We start from the raw sequence: 18,767 nt of genomic DNA on the forward strand, positions 1-18,767 counted from the left end.
CCACTAAGCCCCATGGACCCACCGCGTTATCACTAAAATACAAATGAAAATATTAAAATAATCGCGCTACCCGCCGGCCGGGAATCCGGGAGACACCCGACTTTTCCGAAGTGCGCAGGGGGGGGAAGGAAGGGAGGCTGGGCCTGCTGCAGCTGCGCAAGTGGATTTTTGGGCAGAAATTAGCCCGCGCATGCGCAGATTGTTTCCCCTGTGCAGTTCCCCTTCGAGAAAGGACCAGGGGGCGGGCCGCAGCCCCCGGGGTTGCACAGGTCGACTGGGCGAGCAGTCATGGTGCCCCCCCAGCCAATCCCGACGCTGCATACAGTGCCAGGATTGGCTGGTCAATACTATAGCCCGGGTCCTGCAAGGAGTGCTGGACGCAGAATTAGTTGTTTCTTTAATCAATAGTCTAATCTGTAAGCAAATGCAATTTAATATATTGCTTTTGGCCACGTACATATGTCAAAGGTCGTCTGCATAGAAATTTGACCAGTAGCGAATAGACAGTTAGTTTGGACCTAGACGCACTTCCTTGGCACAGTTCTCTTTACCCTTTCAGACACACATTAACTCCGCAAGCTCAAATGACTTGAGATAGTTCAGTGTGTTAAAGACATGTATACATGACTTTGGTGTGAATATGAACCATGAAAACTGCAGGGCCACACCAAAGGGGAGAGGATGTGGTCTAACGGTTAGCGCGGCCGACATTGGTGCTGTGAAACCAGGTTTGAGTCTCTTATCGAGCCATAAAAATGTATATATGACTTTGGGGTTAAATAATTAGATTTTTTTTAAAACAAATAAAAATGATGTTCCGACTAAGGTGTGAAATTGGTGTCGAATAAATACATGTTTTAAAAACAACTAATATGGATCATGTATCATTGGTGCTGCAGTACAAGGTTCGAGACGGGTATTGAACACTGACAAGCTGTGTGCACGTTATAGGGTCATAAAAAGACATAAATGATGGATGGAGGCAGGGAGGGTGCATTCATGATTGTTGGGTGGATGGGTGGGTGGATGGATGCATGCATGATGGGTGGATGGATGCATGGATGATGGATGGGTGGGTGGATGGGTGGATGCATGGATGAATGATGGATGCAGGATGGATGGGTGGGTGGATGGGTGGATGCATGAATGAATGATGTATGGATGCAGGATGGGTGGGTGGATGGATGGGTGTCCTTCTACACCCCCTCCCGCCAACTACGCTCTTCCAGCCAAGCCCTCGCCACTGTACCTCGCATCAACAAGACCACCATGGGAGGCAGATCCTTTTCATACCTGGCTGCTAAAACATGGAACTCACTCCCCGCTTACCTTCGCCTTACCCAGAACCACCTAGCATTCAGAAAGCAACTTAAACGTGGATATTTGACAAGTAATCCTCCTCCCCTTCCTAAGCGCCTTGAAACCCTCTGGGTATGTAGTGCGCTATATAAATTCTATGACTTGACTTGACTTGACTTGACTTTCCAATGCTCCTTAGGCCGCTCTCACGCACCTTTGTTGTCATATAATCCATTTAAACATTATTCGCCAGCCTGATTGTCGTAAATCTGCACCCCTGCTTGTGTATCTATTTGTGCACGGCATGACTGCAGTGCCGTGCAGGAACTGTTTTTGAGATCCCATTGTGGTGCCCATTCGCTGAGGCCCCCCTGTGCAAACATTTTTAAAAAGCCCGCCTGACACAAGAAACACTCGTAATCTGGCAGGCGGCTCGACCACAGGTTTGGCAGCGCGAAGCGGGGCGGACCCAGCGCGAAGCGGGGCGGACCCAGCGCAAAGCGGGGCGGACCCAGCGCAAAGCGGGGCGTACCCAGCGCGAAGCGGGGCGGACCCAGCGCGAAGCGGGGCGGACCCAGCGCGAAGCGGGGCGGACCCAGCGCCGCACTGCAAGACTCGTAATCAGGCACTAGAGCAAATAGCAAGAAATACAATGTAATCCTATGGAAGGAAACAGTTGCGCACATTAATAGGTAAGTACACGACTTACAATCCCAGTCTTCGAGGGTTTGTACCAACATATTCAAGGTTCAATTGGACACTAGCTAACCAATGTTAATCTTTGGGGACTGGGGGAGTTTGGGTTTGCACGGTTTGCAGGTAAGTACCCGCGGTTTCAGGGCACAGGCACCGGAGGGACCACAAGGCAGCACCAAGCATACACCACCAGCGGCACAAGGAGTGGCAGAGTGCAGGGTGCAAAGAGAGGATTGGGCGCCCAATGCAAGCAGATGGAGAAACTCAGCTTCACAAAGAGGCAGCAGGCTCCGACCAGGAGGCTGGCCGAATGTGACCAACATGCTGGGCAGGTAAGTAAGGATGTCGGCAGATGCTGGGGCACCATCGGCTGGGCTCCCCAAGGTTCGGGGGCTGAGCGTGCAGGGGTGCCTTTAGGCATTGGGAAATCGTCACTGGAGCAGATCGCGGTCAGGGGACCCTTCGTGATGAGGTTGCAGGCGTCTTTGTGTTTGTGGAGTCCAGGAGAGGTCAGCCACCAATGGTTTTGAGGTCAGGATCGCTGGGGAGACTTCACTTGACAGGTGAGCCACTTAGACTCGGGCTGTGGGCGTCCGATGCAGAGTGGGCAGGACTCGCGGATCCAGAAGGAAAGGGAGTCCTTGCTGTTGGTTTCTTTGCATACAGGGCCCTGTCCTCTGGAGTTCTTGGTCGTTAGGGAAGGCAGGCAGTCCTCCCAGGGCTGTGGAGGTCACTGGGCCTGCAGAATGAGTTTCTTCTTCAAGGAGGTTTCTTTGAGAGTTGCAGACTGGGCAGTAGGGCTGGGGCCAAGTCAGTTGTCATGTGGAGCCTTCACTGCTGCATGCCTCTTCGGTCGTTCTCTTCTTCAGCTTGCCAGGAATCTGAGGATCGAGGTTCAGGGGAGCCCCTAAATACTCAATTTAGGGGGTTTACACCTACTTGCAGGTAGTTGCCAATGGGCTACTTACCCATAGGTTTTCTACACTGTTGTATGTCCCATCATTTTGGGGGTGAGGCATCCCCTAATCCTATTGGTTAAAATCCCTCCATCCATTATGGAGGATTTTCTAAAGAGGGGGTTACTTCAGCTCGGGACACCTTAGAGGTGGTCCTGGCTGAGAGGGGCCCTGGCTAGCATAACAAAGGGCAGGAAGCCTTTGAGGCTCACTGCCCTGAATGTTGTTCCTGCCTGGGGGTATGTGAGAAGCACCTCCGCCCCAAGCAGGCTTTGCTTCAGACCCATGTGAGCACAAGGCTCCCACCGCAGGGGGTCCGAAACATGTCTGGAAGTGGCAGGCTGGCGCAGGCCAGTCAGCTGCACTCCAGAGAGTTGTTCGTTTTTCAGGGGGCGACTCTAAGATGTCCTCCGAGTGCCTTTTACATTACATCCAGCCCTGGCATCAGTGGGTTTATTATGCTGAGAAGTTTGATATCAAACTTCCTTGCATTAAGTAAAGCCATCATGTAGCTGTAGAGTTCATAATGTCAAACTCCCAGCCCATGTACTCAATATGGCTTCACTGCACACACAATGTCTAAGAATTTACTTAGGAATGTGGGGGCATATTGCTCATGCAGCTGTGCCCTCTCCTGTGGTATAGTGCACCCTGCCTTAGGGCTGTGAGGCCTGCTAGAGGGGTGACCTCCCTATGCCACAGGCAGTAGTTTGTAGGCATGGCAAACAGTGATGTGTGCCATGTTGACTCTTCAGTACTGGCTGCACCAAAACACGCAGTCTGCCATGGCAGCCGGTTTGTGTTTGGTGAGGGGTCTCTGAGGAAGGCACAATACATGCTGCAGCCCTTAGAGACCCTCTCTGGTCACAAGGCCCTTGGTACCAGGGGTACCTTTTACAAGGGACTTACATGTGAGCCAGAAGTAGGCCAATTGTGGAAACAAGGGTATCGATCTGGAAAGAACACAGGCGCTGGGAACCTGGTTGGCAGGGACCCAGGGCACATCAAGTCAACGTTGCATTCAGAGTCAGGCAAAAAGTGGGGGATACCCATGCAAAAGGGGCGCTTTCCTACCCCTATAGACTGGCCTCCCAGCCCTTTCAATTCAAAAGCTTCAACTTATACAAAATGCTAATGCAGGCCTGATCCTTACAGCTCCTAAACATTCAAAGGCTACGCCGCTGACCTTTACATGGCTACCAATTTAAAATCTTCAAGGCACTCTATGTGTCATAAGGCAGTGACCCACTCCAATCAAAAACCTACCTGTCCACTTTGTTTGCCTTCTACAAACCTTTTCGCATCTTCAAGTCTGAAAATTCATTCTCGCTGATCATTCGCGGTATAAAAGAAAGTCTCATACAGGAGGCTGAGCCTTTTCTATCAACACTGCTTCCACGCTCCACATTCTACATCATATCATATCATATCAAATCAGATCAGATCATATCATATAACATATCATATCATATATCACCACACATATCATATTGTATATCAATTCAGATGATATCATATGTCATATCATATATCTCATATCATATATCTCACAGCATATCATATCATATACGTTTCATATCAGATCATGCCATATAACTTATCATATCATAGATCACTGCATATTTGATATATCATATATTATCCATACTAATATTATAAAGAGAGAGCCCAAACCTTTGAGGCGGGTAATCTCAGGAACCACAGCACCAATCACAACACCCAATACAGCGTTGGAAAGAGCAGTTGCAGCAGGACAGAAGCTATGCAGACGGCCACCATGTACATTTAAAAGGTAAAAGAACCGTGCCAGCAAAGTAGTCCCTTGTGGGCGTGTCTGCGTTCTGCTGTGGGCATGTGCTGGGGGTGTTACTCAAACTGCTCTGGGCGTGTGCTGGGGGCATAAAAAATGCTGGGGGCGTGTGGTACGTTCCACCCTTCATGCCATGTGAATCGTACATACAAGTGCCAATTACGCCATTGTGCCGCATCAAGGGGCACGCTGGGGCCGTGACAAACGCTGTGGGCGTGTGTTTGCCCTTCATGCTATGTGAAGCGCCAATTACGCAATTGCGCCGCATCAAGGGGCACGCTGGGGGCGTGACTAACGCTAGGACCCTAAAATACCCCTGTACCCCAAAACCCAAACCTACCCCTGAACCCTAAAAATACCCCTGTACCCCAAAACCCAAACCCAGCCCTGAACCCTAAAAATACCCCTGTACCCCAAAACTCAAACCTAGCCCTGAACCCTAAAAATACCCCTGTACCCCAAACCTACCCCATAACCCTAAAATACCCCTGTACCCCAAAACCCAAACCTAGCCCTGAACCCTAAATATACCCCTGAACCCCAAAACCCAAACCTAGCCCTGAACCCTAAAAAAACCTGTACCCCAAAACCCAAACCTAGCCCTGAACCCTAAAATACCCCTGTACCCCAAAACCCAAACCTACCCCTGAACCCTAAAAATACCCCTGTACCCCAAAACCCAAACCCAGCCCTGAACCCTAAAAATACCCCTGTACCCCAAAACCCAAATCTAGCCTGAACCCTAAATATACCCCTGTACCCCAAAACCCAAACCTAGCCCTGAACCCTAAAAAAACCTCTACCCCAAAACTCAAACCTATCCCTGAACCCTAAAATACCCCTGTACCCCAAACCCCAAACCTAGCCCTAAACCCTAAAATACCCCTGTACCCCATAACCCAAAACTATATCTGAGCCCTTAAAATACCCAAACACCCCAAAACATATACCTCAGTACCCCAAAACATATACCTCAGTACCCCAAAACTTATACCCCTACACCAGGCGCGCAACACCCATTGGACTCACCGGGCTTCAGCCCCCCCCCCCCCCGTCGTGTGTGGCAGCCCAGGATGAGACAGATCCCGGGCACACACAGAGCCGCACCCGAACGTTTCACAGATCTCTAAAAGACAATTTGAATGTTAATTAGGCCTTGCAGTTGTTTCACCCCTTCTAAGAGCCCCCGCAGCTCCACTCTGCCTACTTGATTAAAGGTTCAGCCCACGCCCAAAAAAATTTCTTAGCACCCCCCCCTGAAATTTGGCCCTAGTTGTGCCTCTGCCCTACACCCATACTTACCTTATCCAAACATTTAATAAAAAAACTTGCTTTTACCATTCATACATTTACAACGAATTTAGTTGTAAATGTATGCATGGTAAAAGCATAAAGTGTAATGCCATGCGTTATAATGGCATTGCGGAGTCATGGTACTTTCGTAATGAAAGCATGCGGAGTGATGGTATGCGGAAAGAAAGTTGCAGAATAATGGGTGTTTACCGCAGGAAACAATCATTCAAGACTCACACAATTCTAATTGTTAGACGGCCGCCGATGGCCCTCAAGCGGGGGCCCACGCGAATGAGAGTGTCACATTACACACATTCTATTTCATACCCGGACAACGTCGGGATGGGCTGCTAGTATCATATAAATTCATATCATATATCATATCATATACCAGATTATAACATATCATATATAATCTCAGATCATATATCTCATATCATCATATCATATCATGTCATATATCAGTGCATATCATATATCAGTGCATGGCATGGCATATCACATATCATATATATCATATCATATTCTATCATATCATGTCATATCATATATCATATATATCATATCATATTCTATCATATCATGTCATATCATATATCATATCACATAACATATCATATATCATCTCCCATTATATCATATCTGACCCCCAGTGGTATAGCGAGGAACATAACCTCTCTCTGGCCTGATCTGTCCCTGCCCTTTGGCATCTGTAGTGTCACCTGAGCACCAGTGGACTAAATTATTTAAAGATATAATTCATCGAGGGCAGATGTTCCGACGGACGGACCCCCTCGAGCTGAGGGCCACGCTTCCATAACCGGGGCAGAGCAGAGACTTCGGTGCCAGGGCAGGGTCGTACGGTACAAGGCAGATCCTTGGGCACAAAAGAGAGGGGCAGATGCCAGACAGAGCTCCCAAGTGTCAGGGAGAGTGGCAGGGACCCGAGTGAGTCCTCAGGTGTCAGTGAGAGTGGCAGGAACCCGAGTGAGTCCTCAGGTGTCAGTGAGAGTGGCAGGAATCACAAAGCTCTCTAAGATGTCAGGGAGAGTGACAGGAATCAGAAATCTCTCTAAGATGCCAAGGAGAGTGGCTGGGACCAGAAAGACCGAAGGCCGTACTGATGCCAGAAGGGTGGCGGTTGGGGGTCTGGGTGGGTCAGGGATTGGTAAGGAGGTCTCAAAATATGTTAAATAAACAGGCAAGAATTTACTTGCAGGTTAATAAATGCTTGCCTGTTTAGTTAACCTTTTTTCTGAATATTAGTGTTCAGCAACTAAACAGATGTTTGGAGGGGCCCCATTTAAAGTTCAAGAGGGCCGCAAGCGCCCAGTGGGCCGCACTTTGAGTATCACTGCTCTATACATACCTTTTTGTAACTTTTAATATAAAATAAATGAATAAACATTTTATTTAGGTGTGATTTTATATAGATAAATCTTTATATTAAATCTTTAAAAATAATGTTAATTTAATATACTTAAATTAATTAATTATTTATTTGAAAAATAAGTTAACAATGCTGTAGCATTTTTTTAAATGCTGTTCTACCATTAAAATAAATAAATCATACCAATTTATAATAATTTTTCACTTAAATATTTGTATTATTGTTTTTCACATTTAATAAACCTTTTTAACTTTCCCTATACTTTAGCATAGGGAGATTTCAAATAAAGATTTAGTCTCTAGTTCTCGCTCATTTGACCTCAGCAAATTCGATGACGACTCGTCTAAAATGAGAAACATTTTATGTTCGAGGTTTCTTTGTTTCCTCAGTTGCAGTCACCATGGTTCTTTTAATCCGAGTAACCTGTAACGGGGTGCTTCTAAACCTGCATTTGTCTTCTTCAACCGCGGCTGCTGCACCAGCACCCAATCTCTTGGCCTGATTCCGAGAAGTTAGCGGCGTCTGGAATCGGAACAATCTTTCCTTCGTTGGCTCTTCTGTCAAGCTCTACTGCTTCGTTATGCTTATTGGCTTAGAATTATAGAGGCTTTGTTGTATTTAATAGATTAAGTAGTAATTTGAAACTGTGGTTGTATGAGGAGGCACTCAGTAGCTATACAACATTGAACACACTGACTGGTGCCGCAAGAATTGCCACCATTTAGATCTTTGTCCAGGCTTTTCAATGAAAGCCATGAATTGCTAAACAGTGCTGTTTGTTTGAAGGCAACTGGGGTAGTTTTCCAGTGATTGACGCTCATACATCTCACAAGATACTATTTCTCACTCCTTTCTCAAATTTTGTGGCAGAGTTAACATGTCTCCATTTCTTTGTGTGAATTACTTTAGAAATTATAATTACTTCTTGTATTGTTGCAACATCTTTATTATTTTCTCTGCATCCTCTTATTCTTTCTGCGATTGACTCTCGGAATATGGAATGTATGTGCTCTTCTGCAGGCGGGTGATTTTCCTCTGACTCGTCTCTATCGTAAGACAGTGGATGACGTGACGCATTATCAGATGAATGATCTTATAGTCATAGCCATTAAGCCTAGGTGGCAGGCCGTTCTTTGTATTTCCAGGCCTTGTGAGCAGTGTTTGCTTGCCTGTTACTATGGCTTCCAATAAATAAATAGATGATAACATTCACAAGCCCTTAAAGCCAGACTTTCTGTTTCCTCTTGAGAGGATGCGTTCTCTATTTCAGTCAAACTCTGTCCTGCGCATCAAAGGATGCATCTTGGCGAACCTGTGCCTGGTCTGTGTTGAGTCAGTATTGCTCCAAAGCCAACTGGACTAGCATCAACAGTCAGTCCTTTGAGCAGCTGCGGATCAAAATAAGCCATGGGCTTTGCAGATGAATCCGGCTCTTTTGTCTCGTAGAACACTTCATTACACTCTTCAGTCCAACTGATTTCATGTCCATTCTTCGGCTGTTATCTAAACGGTGCGCTAATTGTGACAAATTGGGGTTTTAATCTTGCATCATAATTTTGCATTGCTAAAAAAGGAGTATATATCAGATGCATCATTTCGCCTTTTAATTTCCTGAATTGCTTTTACTTTATTCAGGTCGGGTTTCATTCCTTCCTTTGAAAATATGCACCCAAAACATGTCAACTCCTTCTTTTCAACCTCCCGCATTTCCTCATTTAAGGTTAATCCTGCATTCAGGAGCCTTCGTCGCACCTCATTTAATGCATATCACATTCCTCTTGCGTCTTTCCAGATACGAGGTTACTGTATATCATCAATATAACACAGCCTATTTTTTGCAGGTCTTATCATTTTCCTGATATGTTCTTGGAAATTGTCTGCAGTTGATGATATATGAAAATGGAGCCTTTAGTACTAAAATAATGTATGCAGCATTGAGAAGACGGTTATGTACCATGTTTATTCGACTGACTCTAGTTTATGATAACCCTTGTGCAGATCTACCTTACTCTAGGCAGTCAGTTCATGCAGGAAGCTGCTAATGTCTCCTGGTAATGAACCTTCTCTCTCTAATGCCGTATTTTGGGCACGCAGATCAACACAGTTGCTAATTTTGTAACTTCCCTTTTTTTGGTTCTGCCACTATTGGGGAGACCCATGGTGTTGGTTTTGATACTGTCTAAACTGTATCCTGTTCCAATAAACTCTGTAATTCATCAGCTGCTTTTTTCAAAAGATGTATTGGTAGAAGTTTGAGGCTTTGAGCTACTTGCTGAACAGCTTCATTGTTAGGCAAAGTTATTTGTGAATCCTTTAATTTTCCCAGTCCTTGAAAGAGGAGTTGTGGAGATCACTGTATTTAGCTGATGTTTCTCTGGTATTTTGAATGTCACATCACTGAGTGTCATAAAGGGTCTAGATTTTAATAGGCCCAGATTTGGTATGTAGCCTCTGAGTACATGTATCTATACTTGAGATACCACCTTTCCATGAGTTACTGTTTGTTGAAATGTGCCCCGATTCCCAACCGTATGTTTACCTCACCATTGGAATACATTGTTAGATAGTTTATTGTTCATTCTTTCCTACTATCTAACACAAACTTTGCCGTAATGTTGAAAACATTAATGTTGAATGGTTTCTTGTCCATTCTGTCATACTGTCTAACACAAACTTTGCCGTAATGTTGAAAACATTAATGTTAGATAGTTTATTGTCCATTCTTTTATCCTGTCTAACACAACATTTGCCGCAATGTTGGAAACATTAATGTTAGATGCTTTATTGTCCATTCTTTCATACTGTCTAACACAACCTTTGCCGCAATGTTGAAAACATTAATGTTAGATTCTTTATTGTCCATTCTTTCATTAATTTCTAACACAACCTTTGCCGCAATGTTGAAAACATTAATGTTACATGGTTTATTGTCCATTCTTTCATATTGTCTAACACAAACTTTGCCGTAATGTTGGAAACAATAATGTTAGATGGTTTATTGTCTATTCTTTCATATGGTCTAACACAAACTTTGCATTATGTTGTCTTGTTTGTAATTTCGCAGAAGCTATTTTTTCTTTACGCCGATCCATTAAATGAATCTGTTCTTCCTCTTCGTCTTCTATCAAATAAAGAGGCTCTATATGTTTAATTTGACATTACATCTTCCATGTCACTTTCCACTTGCCTTCTGTATTGAGTATCTCCTCTTGTTTCTTTGCTATATCGCATGTTTTCTGTTATTTTCTCAAACACTCCTTTGGTCTTACATACAGACCGTGAGTGGCTGCTCTTCCCACACTTGCGGCATTCTTGTCCCTGTGCCCGACAGGTTCCTGGATGTGGAAATGTTAACCCCCGTTTGTAGCACATTTTGTTCTCCTGCTATGGTCTTCTGGGTATTTCTGGACTTTCCTTCTCCTTTACTTCATGAGCCACATTTCTTGTGTCTTCCTGCTTCTTCCAGATTTCATACCTATGGCATGTGCTTCTGCTCTTACGGTAACTTTGTCATGGACGCTGTAGTATGACATCCTTCAAGCATGCATTCTTGTTGCTTCCGCATTGTTAAACTTATGAAACTAACAATGCATTGGCAACTTTCACAATAATGTTGCAAAGTCGTTCAAAGATTAATTTTCTTCTTGACACACTGCATTAAAACATATCTTTTATTACCAGTATTACTTTGAGGATGGAAATGTTTATTTAGCCATTTAATCCTTTTTTATATGTAACTATGTAGATTTTTCCCTATAATCTTACATGAAATCTATGAACAGGTCTTTTGTCTTTTCATCAGTGCACTGTTCGCAGGTTGGTTGAAGATAGAGCTTGAATCTGCATCTCCACTTCTCGTGGACCTACAGTCGGTAGATGTGACATGTCAAATGGAAGGGGTATCCTGAATGTACAGCTTGTTACGCCTTCTTCCTCACTTTGCAGCATTATGATTGCGAGCATATTGAAACTTGTGACATTGATGTTATTTCACCGCTCATAGGGCCTGTTTCAGACATTGTCCTTCGGTTGTCTCACGCTCCTATTTCTTTTATTCTCTTGTGAAACAATTTTCTGTTATTTTAGTTTATCCCTTTGAATGTATTCTCTTATTTCTTTGCTTACATGCTTCCTTGTTTCTATTTTTCTTGTCATTATTTGCTTTTCTAGGTAAATACACTTCCTTTTTCATCCACTCTTATTGCTCTGACATGCACCTCATTGTTTCCTAGTTTCTGCCTTTCCTTGGTAATGATCGTTTTCTCCGCAGTGTCTTGAGCCGCCATCTTGGTAATAGGCTTGAGCTCGTGTTTACACTTGCTAATAACATTTATATCCCATACTCTGACATGCGCTAACATTGGGGTCTTGCGTGCACATCTTTGCTATTCAAAGGTCTTTTTAAAAATAATTCTGATTTAAAGGATTTCTGGAGTACAGCACTGATGATTCCCGCAATTCAGCGGTGAGAGTTTTAAATCATGGCAAACATTTTGTTGTGAGTTTACTTTGTCACTGTGTGCTTCCCTTCACCTCAAATTTCTTGTGCATCACTTAATTCTGACAAATGATGTTGTTCAATTTCCATATCTACATTAACTACTTCTTTCGGACAAGTTGCACCTGGTATACAAAAGCCTTTAAAAAGTCTCTGAGCGAAACATGTTTCAGCTATACTCATACCTATCAAAGTGGACTTCGACAACTACTGTATCAGCATCTGTCAGTCAGTCCGTCATTCAGTCAAAACATGTTTTTTATACCTTATTCTTCAAACGTTTACACAGTATAAAACTTTTGCATGAAATAGAATTATTACATAAAAATTACAAAACCATATCTATAACCACAGAGGGTAGCTTAAGATTCCATCAAATATGTACACCAATAAGATGTTCAGATATTTGCTGAGAATTCATTCAAAGATAATAAAAATCGCCCCAAGGCACAGGATACCTCTTAAGGCGCATGTTCAATATTAAATTGCGTGCTTACCACCTTTCTTTGATACCCTGTTCTTGTAAAATCGGTCTCAGCAATCTTTTTTGTTGGGCTAAAACCTACAAACAATCTAGTAGAATGTGCATTAAATCCCCTTTTATGTTAAGACCACATTGACACATTTTGTTCTCGTCTAAAAAAGAGCCCCGTGCTTGAGAAATGAAAACCGGATTAATGCTGCATCTAAATTTTAGGAGGCTCGATCTCAGATCTGCATTTGGTAAATAGGGGACTGTTTACTCCTCCAGCCTTGAGGTCATCAGAGGGGATAAAGATTTCTTGTTCTGTAGATATCTCAGGTCACTATCCCTGGCAATGCATTTGTCAGCGTTCAAATCTCGGCTTTACTAACTTTTGACAGGTCTGTCGTGCAGCTTTTTATTGTCAGTTTCTTACATATATCATCGATCCTTGGCCTGGCAGATCTTGCCCAATATAATTTGCTTTCAATAATTTCGGTTTTACAAAGTGTCGATATTTTTGTGAGCTCATCCCTATCTATTCTGGGCCAGAATGTTAGCGTTTCCGCCAAAGCTACATAGCTCCAAGGGGTTAGGCCTATTTCTCTCCTAATAGCCTGGAACCAAGTAGAGGGTGATAGGGAGAGTGATCTTTTTCAACATCTACCATCTTCGGGACCCCAATTTGTTTTCCAACTTATACAGAGTACCTCCACACCATATTGGAACTAGGCCTGAGCACAGTTCCCGGAATTCCGCGTGAGTGACCAAAAACCACTGTCACCCTACGCGGAGTTATGCAAGCATTGGAGTGCATTAGATAGCATCGTTCACACTAATTATTAGCTCCTGATTTTTGTCCCGAATTGTAAAATCAGCGCGAACGACACTACGCACAGCACAAGAGGAGTTGCTTCTCTCTGTAGCTTGAAGACAAGTTCAAGCAGCAGATTCCTCAATGCGAACGGAAGGTTTCTAAATGCGAGCGGTTGCGACAATATGCAACCGCTTGTGTTAAGAAATCGAGCTGGGAGGTGGTCTAGCATTGGATTTGGTGAACGCGAGCGAGGAAAAAACTCCATCTGCTCCGCAGAGTGTGGAAAACTCTGCAAACTCAGGGAGTTCGGTGTCCAGGCCTAATTGGACCTGTGGCCGAATCATTCCCAAATATGCCGACAACGCTGGTCTTAGAGAGGGACTCCCATACATTTTATCAAAATTCTTGAGTTCCCCTACTGAAGAAGTGGCTTTTGCCTACATCGGATCGATGTGCTTTTTCCATGAGGTTCCTCACAAACCACATCCCCAAGTACTTGTAGCTAATAACTGTCTCAATTTTAAGCCTTATTTAAAAAACAATTAAACTTTACTTTCTTGTTCCTGAATTGTTCCAGTATCAACATCTGGTTGTTTTCTGTGCCATTGCTGGTCCTGTCATCAAAAGGACTTTATTGCATATGCTTCTGTAACTAAAGCTAACACTTATTGAAATGGAAACATAAACCTCTGTAAACATAACAAGTAAACAAGTGCCACATCTAGAACCTTCATAAGTTGGACCCTAGGTACCGGAAGGAGATGGCAGGCACTTGGTAGACAAATTGTTCCATGGGTAAAGCTCTCAGGCAACAGGGAGAGCGATCCGGCTCTGGAAGGAGCAGGCACTGGGGTGAGCCCTCCGGCGCGCACAAGAGTTATAAGGCACCGTGAGGAGTTCTGAGGCACTGGAGGGAGGTAATAAGAGCCTGAAAATCAGTGCCTCACATACAGGAATACATACATACATACATACATACATACATACATGCAGGCATACACACATACATACATACAAACATATATACATGCATGCATGCATACATACCTACATACATACATGCAGTCATACACACATACATGCATGCATACATGTACACATGCATACATACATACCTACAGACAGACACACATACATACATACATACATACATACATACATACATGCAGGCATACACACACATACATGCATACATGCAAACATACACACATGCAGGCATACAGATACACACATAGCTCTTAGGCATCAGGCCTAACCTCTAGGCACATCATTGGTAGACAGATCCCGCAATGGGTAGCGCTCTGAAGGAGTGAGCCAGGCTCTCTAGAACTAGGTGAATCTCTCAGGCACCGGTTGGAGCTCTCAGGCAGTGTGCAGAGCTCTAAGGAACTGGACAGAGCTTTCAGGCACCAGAAACAGCTCTCAGTCACTGGGCTAAGCGCTGCAGCACTAGGCAGATCTCTCAGGCACACCCCTCAGTCCCTTGTTTACTCCACAGCAGCCCACAGAAAGAGAAAGACAGCCAATACAGTCATACACAGCCATTTGTTGTACTGGCAGTCCGTCTTCTATTTCCACAAACCCTAATGGAAATAAAAGAAGGGCTGTAGTTCTTCCTCCAAGACGTGTGCATGCTGCTCCATTGCGGGCCAAATGTAGAATCAAAAGAGAGCTCTTGTATGCATGACAAAAAATAAATGAAGAAGAAGATAAAATGTAACTCCCTCTACACCCCTGCCTCAGGCCAACACCCGCTGCATGCTCAGCGCTCTGAAAAACACTCCATAAACCTGCACAACCGGGGGCTTGCCTGGGTACGCTCCTCCCCCTCAAGGGGCGTGAGTAAAACGGTGGACTGGTGGTCCACATGATGTAAGGGGTTATCCCTCAAATTGGTGAGATTGGTTAGAGCCACGGTGCAATTTGGCACTTTAGGTGGGCAAGGAAGCTTAGAGGTGTCACCGCTGCCTGCCCTTGGATCGCCTGTAAGTTGACCCACCGTGTTGGCATATTTATTATGCCAAAAAAACCTGCAGCAATGTTTTCTTCAACAAACAATGTGTCTTGTGTGTTCTTTATTATAAGACTGCTGTGTTTGCGGGAGGGGTATGTTGCTGATATTGGCACGAAGGCCAACACCCGCTGCATGCTCAGTGCTCTGAAAAAACATTCCGGCTGGCACTTGTTCCTTTTTTGACCAACTGAGCACAGTTCAAACATGTGAGCAGCAGCTTACCTGAAACTGCCAGGGCAGCCATTTATCAGGATTTCCATATGGATACATCACCAGGTAGTGCCCCGGAGTACCGACGGAGAGAGCGGTGCTTCATTTTCCCCTGAGCCGCTGCCAGGTGGGGTGAGGCAAGTCTACCTTACAGATTAAGTGATTGGCACTAACTGTAATGGCATTTGGACTATACAGGTGACTTTTTGCACTTGTTTTATTTCTTCTTTTGTCACTCTTTCACTTTATTATTTATTCACGTTGTGCAGTAGCTCTAACATTGTAGTCCTGGTCCTGATGAAAGCAAGGACGCAATAGTCCATGTTTGCTGAAACATGTCGACCGATTCTACCTCAGACAGTCTACATAGTTTGACTGCCTAAGGTCACATATATTTTTAGTCAAGAAAACACGGGGGGAGGGTCTGTAGGGACAGTTTAATGACCCCAAATGCTACTGTCCCAGAGAACAGTTACAACAGAAGGGTAGCACGGAGTCAAAATGGACTAAGTAGAACCCAAAGTGAATGCCTCAAAGGAACAACAAACATGAAAACGACTATGGGACCATTTCGACTCTTTGGAAGAAAGATTCCCATCAGTCACCATCCGATTCCGCCCTTCATCATCTGGGAACTGTCAACCTCAGAGACAAAAGTGAAGTACGTGCAGTGGACTGGTCAGTTGTTTAAAAACCTAGCCACACCTACATTGTACTCAAGATGAGGGGGGAGAAAACTCAAACAAGGGTTGTATAGTGACTGGAAGCAGTGCTGTGAAAAAAGAAGTGCAATGTGCTAGTGTGAAAATGTAAAATTAGGTAGGGAAGTGAAAAAATAATTTATTAAGGAATCACTTCACTCCTAAGGTAAAACCATGAGTGCGTAAGTGGTCTAAACAAATAACCACTGATGGAACAAAATGGTCACATTTTGTTCCATCAGTGGTTATTTGTTTTTTCACTTCCCTACCTAATTTTACATTTTCACACTAGCACATTGCACTTCTTTTTTCACAGCACTGCTTCCAGTCACTTCACTTTTGTCTCTGAGGTTGACAGTTCCCAGATGATGAAGGGCGGAATCGGATGGTGACTGATGGGAATCTTTCTTCCAAAGAGTCGAAATGGTCCCATAGTCGTTTTCATGTTTGTTGTTCCTTTGAGGCATTCACTTTGGGTTCTACTTAGTCCATTTTGACTCCGTGCTACCCTTCTGTTGTAACTAACCACATATATTTTTAACCTTGGTATTGAGAGCATACATAGAATAAATATCGTTCCGTGCTCTTTTGACCAATTTTAACACACCCTTTTGTCTTGGTTTCTTTCTCACTCACATTTACTTGCACTGCACACCCCAGTCCCATGTCTTTTTCCACTCATTAAGAACGAGTGGTAGACCACACTGTAATCAAGAACCACAGAAGGGACCTCCTTACCACCAGGTCATCCTTTGATTGTGGCACTGATTTCCTCAGACGGGTGGTCCGGATAAAATCCCAAATGATGAAGGGCGGATCCGTATGGTGACTGATGGGTATTTTTCTCATCCCTTGAGAGTCTTCTGTGCCTGAATCATTTCTGAACCCTGGGTTATCAGGGGACTGTGGTGGATTAAGCGGCTAGCGTATACCTTTGAGCTGTGTTTGGCCTTAGACCCTCTGGTACCTTTTGTTGTTGTCAGTGCTTACCCAGACACTGTCTACACTGTGCTAGTGAGGCCCCCGACCCGACCTTCTAACACCCATCCCCATACAGCGTGCAGACAGCTCTCACCTGGGTGAAGTGATGGGCAAAGGGAGGCCACCTTTCTTCCAGACCACCTGGGGGGCAGGTGACCCCTGGACATCGCAGGGCAGCGAAATCTGCATCCCCAGCACTCCCACCAGCTTGATCGGTCCTGGCGCCTCTTGCACGTCCAGCGAATGGCTGCCGCTGATCCTCGGTTTGGCTAGAAGGGGTAAACAGAGAGAAAAACAATGGGCACATTGATTAGGCCACTGTCGTGCTGGTCTGAAGGTCTGGCGTGACCTCCCTGTGCTTCAGAGGCTGGGGCTCCACTCTGCCTGCATCAGGTGCCCCGCAGCCATGCCTTTTGGGCATCCAGCACTATTGACAGGGCCACTGGAATCATGCGGCAGGAGAGGGCCAGATTGTGCGGCAGGGTGAAGTAAATTATGCGGCAAGAAAAGACACATTATGTGGCATAAAGCATCACATTTTGAAATAGTATTACTTCATTATTTTGTGATTTTTAAACTTGGTAACACTGTCTGGGCATTGGCTGTACCTCATTAGTGTCATTTTAATACCGAAATATAGCAATAAGTAACAAAAAGGTGACAAGCTCAGCTTTGCAAAGAGCCTTTCACTGCAAGACAATATGCGTCACTGCATTTTTTTTATAACTTTCAAACCGTTTGAGCTAAAAACAACTTTCTTTTGTTAATATTAGCAGATTATGCGGCAGTTGATGGATTATGCGGCAAATCTATAATTATGCATAATCACCGTGGCCACACAATCGCAGAATTCCAGTGGCCCTGACTCTTAGCCAAGCCAATCATCACAAGACAAATGGGACATTCCTGGGCTACTAACATGACATGCGCAGAGTTACACATCAGGTCTTGCGGTCAGCATGGTCTACAGGGATGGCTCGTGTCCATCGATGGGGTGGTCACAGGCTCCATTCTATGCCCTGTCTTATAGAGTTAGGGAACTCTTAGGTCACTGCGCTGAGCATTCCACTTTAGCACCCATAAATTTTGGGTTACCTTGTTAAATGCAGAGTCTGCGACAATTCTTGCTGGCTGTGAAGCTCTCAATAGTATTATAAATTCAAGGTCACAAGTATAGAACAATAAAAACATCAACTAACCACTACATCATCAAGGGAAATATTGTATATATTGTCAAGGTGAATAGAATTTTGAGTACGTTTAATGCTTTTGACTTATTCACAAAATCCGAGAGTAAATTACAATAAAAAAAATAGTAGCAAGTCCAGTACTATACATGGCACCCCCCAGTATTGCAACACCCTCCCACAGAAAATAATAGAGGTAGGGAATTAAAAAAAAACCCCATTGGAAATAATGTTAAAAAAATAAATTATTTAAAATAAGGTAAAATTATAAATACATATAATTTAATGTTAAAAAAGTGAATATTTATTATAAAATATTTAAGTGTGTTATTTTAAGTGTAAACATGAATGTAACCATATTTTGTATTAAAATATAATTACATTAATTCTTATCAACACTATGCATCACTTCTATACATTTGATGCTCATGCTCCATACATGCTGCAGATGC

The 18,767-nt window shown here is 44.0% G+C and overlaps 1 protein-coding gene across 1 annotated transcript in view; it reads right to left on the bottom strand.

Annotated features, from left to right (window-relative positions):
* HMCN2 (hemicentin 2) overlaps window positions 1-18,767 on the bottom strand; it is a 563,480-nt gene that overhangs the window by 357,826 nt on the left and 186,887 nt on the right. Inside the window, exon 22 of the mRNA XM_086924818.1 lies at window positions 17,223-17,397. Coding sequence (XP_086780944.1) covers window positions 17,223-17,397 — 175 coding nt within the window. The remainder of the gene's footprint in view (window positions 1-17,222; window positions 17,398-18,767) is intronic.

The sequence above is a fragment of the Lissotriton vulgaris genome, chromosome 5, assembly GCF_964263255.1.
Source record: "Lissotriton vulgaris chromosome 5, aLisVul1.2, whole genome shotgun sequence".
NCBI lineage: Eukaryota > Metazoa > Chordata > Amphibia > Caudata > Salamandridae > Lissotriton > Lissotriton vulgaris.